Here is a 2,891-nt window from a genome sequence, read left to right as displayed (position 1 = left end):
GTATTGCTGCATATTTTAGTTATAAGTGTTCTTGTCAAAAAAAATATTACTATCAATGACATTTATGTTAAAGAGTATAAGATCATGTTCGGACCTTTTTTTACAATCTTAAAGTATTAGACGGACTGGTTACTTAACATGATATCAGAGCTTATTGGCTCGGGTTTAAGTCCTCCCACCGTCATTTGTTTAATTTATATATTTGTTATTAATATGGGTATTGGTATTAATTATATTTATTGTTGTCAATCGTAGCGAAAAGTATCGTACGATTGAGGGGGAGGGGAGTGTTAAAGAGTATAAAATCATGCAGTTACTTAACAATTTGATTATCTATTGTTTCTCAATGACATATTAAAGGCTTGGACAGACTTTTGTGGTCTGTTATGAAATGTCAATTCAGTATCATTTTAATAGGATGAACATATTGCACTCTGTTGTCCTGCATTGAACTCTGTAGTCCTGCTTTGCACATTGGACGGCAGTTTATGCCTTTGTTGGTAAGACGATACAGACCAACTCCAACCCATGACACTGAAATGGCGATAACTAATAAACTCTGTGTTGATTGATCAGAATTTCGGGTGCAGCTGAGGTGTTTTATTTTCCAACAGAGAAAATATACAGTTATTCTTGTAAGAGAGAGCCTTGAAAGCAGAAGCATGGAATCATTAGAAAGATCAGCAAAGAAACAGGCTCATGTAGTTTGCATTCCTTCCCCAAGTCAAGGCCACATAAAGCCATTGTTAAAGCTGGCAAAACTCCTTCACTACAAAGGCATTTTCATTACTTTTGTTAATACAGAGTTCAATCACAAACGCTTCCTCAAATCCGGAGGACTTCATTCTCTAGTTGGCTTACCTGGATTCAGATTTGAGTCGATCCCTGATGGCATTCCTATATCTGATCCCGACTCTACTCAAGACCCTACATCTCTGGTCCATGCGATCGTGAACAACTTGTTACATCCATTCGAAGACCTTCTGACAGAACTAAATTCTCGAACCCCTCCAGTCACTTCCATCCTGTCAGATGGTTTTATGCCATTTACAGCTGATGCTGCACAATCACTTGGAATTCCTATTGTTTTGGTCTGGACATTTGCTGCCTGTGCTTTTATGGCATTTTACCACTTCAAAAGCTTCCTTGAAAAAGGTCTTGTACCGTTTAAAGGTATTTTACTCGTTTTTTCTATCTGGTTTTTGTTCATATTTACATCATACTTGCAACAACACGTTTATAGTTATCGGTGTTCATCACGATGCAGATGAAAGCTATCTAACAGATGGGTGTTTGGATACTATTATAGACTGGATTCCAGGAATGAGAAATATCCATTTAGGAGATCTCCCAAGCCATGTCCGAATCACAGATCCTAATGATCTAATATTTAGGTACATAATGGATGCAACTCAGAGAGCAAGTAATAGTACAGGAGTTGTACTTTACACTTTTGATGATTTGGAACAGGAAGTTGTAAGTGCCATCTCATCCATGCTTCCTCGTTTGTACACGATAGGCCCTCAACAGTTGCTCCTTAATCGAATAGCATCAGATCACGAAGAGAAACTTAAGGGCATTAGAGATAGTCTTTGGGAAGAGGATGAAACTTGTCTGCAATGGCTAGACTCTAAAGAAACTAATTCTGTTGTCTATGTAAACTTTGGAAGCGTAACAGTCATGTCTCCCGAGAAGCTGGTAGAGTTTGGCTGGGGGCTTGCTAACAGCAATCACCACTTCTTATGGATAATTAGGCGTGATTTGATAGTTAGCGACTCCAAAACTACTTTAGGGCTTGAATTTATGGAAGTTATCAAGGAGAGAGGTTTCATTTCAAAATGGTGTCCACAAGAGGAAGTCCTTAACCACACATCAATAGGAGGTTTCTTGACACATGGAGGGTGGAACTCGATCACTGAGAGTTTATCGGCTGGTGTGCCAATGCTCTGTTGGCCATTTTTTGCAGACCAACTAATAAACTGTAAATACCTTTGTACAGAATGGGAATGTGGGATGGAGATTAATAACGACGTAAAGAGAGATAATGTGGAGAAGCTTGTGAGAATGTTGATGGATAGTGTGGAGGGTAAGAGAATGAAGAAGAAGGCTATGGAGTGGAAGACAATGGCAGAAAAGGCCTGCAGTCCTGCTGGCTCATCGTCTATCAATCTCGATAAACTAGTTCTTCTATTGAAAAATTAGAACATTACATTCCACCTTCCCCACCTCATAATGACTAAATAGTACTATCTTTTAAGCTTTTTTGCATAATTCATAATCCTTAAGCTGCATTTTGGCAGCTTCTGGATTGTGTTTGATGTATCATTGTCGCGGTTGCAACTTCCTCGAGCATGACTTGCTCTTTGCTTGTATGGTTGCTGTCTGTTACTTCTATATGTGAAAATCATTTGTGTTCTGTTGACACCCTCAAAGTTAGTTATGTTTATGCAGTCTGATTCGAGCAGAAACAGTAAGGCTCAACAGACAAGTTTAAGGTGCATTACATCTGGTTGGAGCGCTAAAACTATACTCCCTCCGTACCACTGGATTCTTTACATACTTTTTCACGCATTTTAAAGACTAAAGTATAGTTCTATAATTTATTTTTATAATTATCTTTTTCTGTATAAAAGTTTAAATATTATATTTTTATTTAAAAGAAAAAATATTTAAAATTATTTAGGCAATCATGCTTTACGGGAGCCTTAAAATGCATTCTGATCTCCCGTCCCCCAATGTAAAGAATCCAGCAGAACGGAGAGAGTGGTAAACAAGGCTCCCCAACAAACAGTTTTTTCTTATCATCATCATCTCGAAAAAATGAAGCAAAGAAATGGTCGAATAACCTTATCTATTTCTTCTTCATTCGATCCTCCTAGGGAGGACCAAGG

At 38.0% G+C, this 2,891-nt stretch overlaps 1 protein-coding gene across 1 annotated transcript; it reads left to right on the top strand.

The window, feature by feature from the left end:
- Positions 1 to 392: 392 nt before the first annotated feature.
- Positions 393 to 2,489, top strand: LOC141723315 (7-deoxyloganetin glucosyltransferase-like). The gene is made up of 2 exons (XM_074525111.1): positions 393 to 1,173; positions 1,268 to 2,489. Exons 1-2 carry the CDS (start codon positions 663 to 665, stop codon positions 2,200 to 2,202), a joined length of 1,446 nt encoding a protein of 481 aa, XP_074381212.1. The 5' UTR covers positions 393 to 662; the 3' UTR covers positions 2,203 to 2,489.
- Positions 2,490 to 2,891: the final 402 nt, after the last annotated feature.

Source organism: Apium graveolens, chromosome 5, assembly GCF_009905375.1.
Source record: "Apium graveolens cultivar Ventura chromosome 5, ASM990537v1, whole genome shotgun sequence".
Classification (NCBI taxonomy): Eukaryota; Viridiplantae; Streptophyta; class Magnoliopsida; order Apiales; family Apiaceae; genus Apium; species Apium graveolens.
Note: the sequence above shows the minus strand (reverse complement) of the source record. Positions and strands in the feature narration are given on the sequence as shown.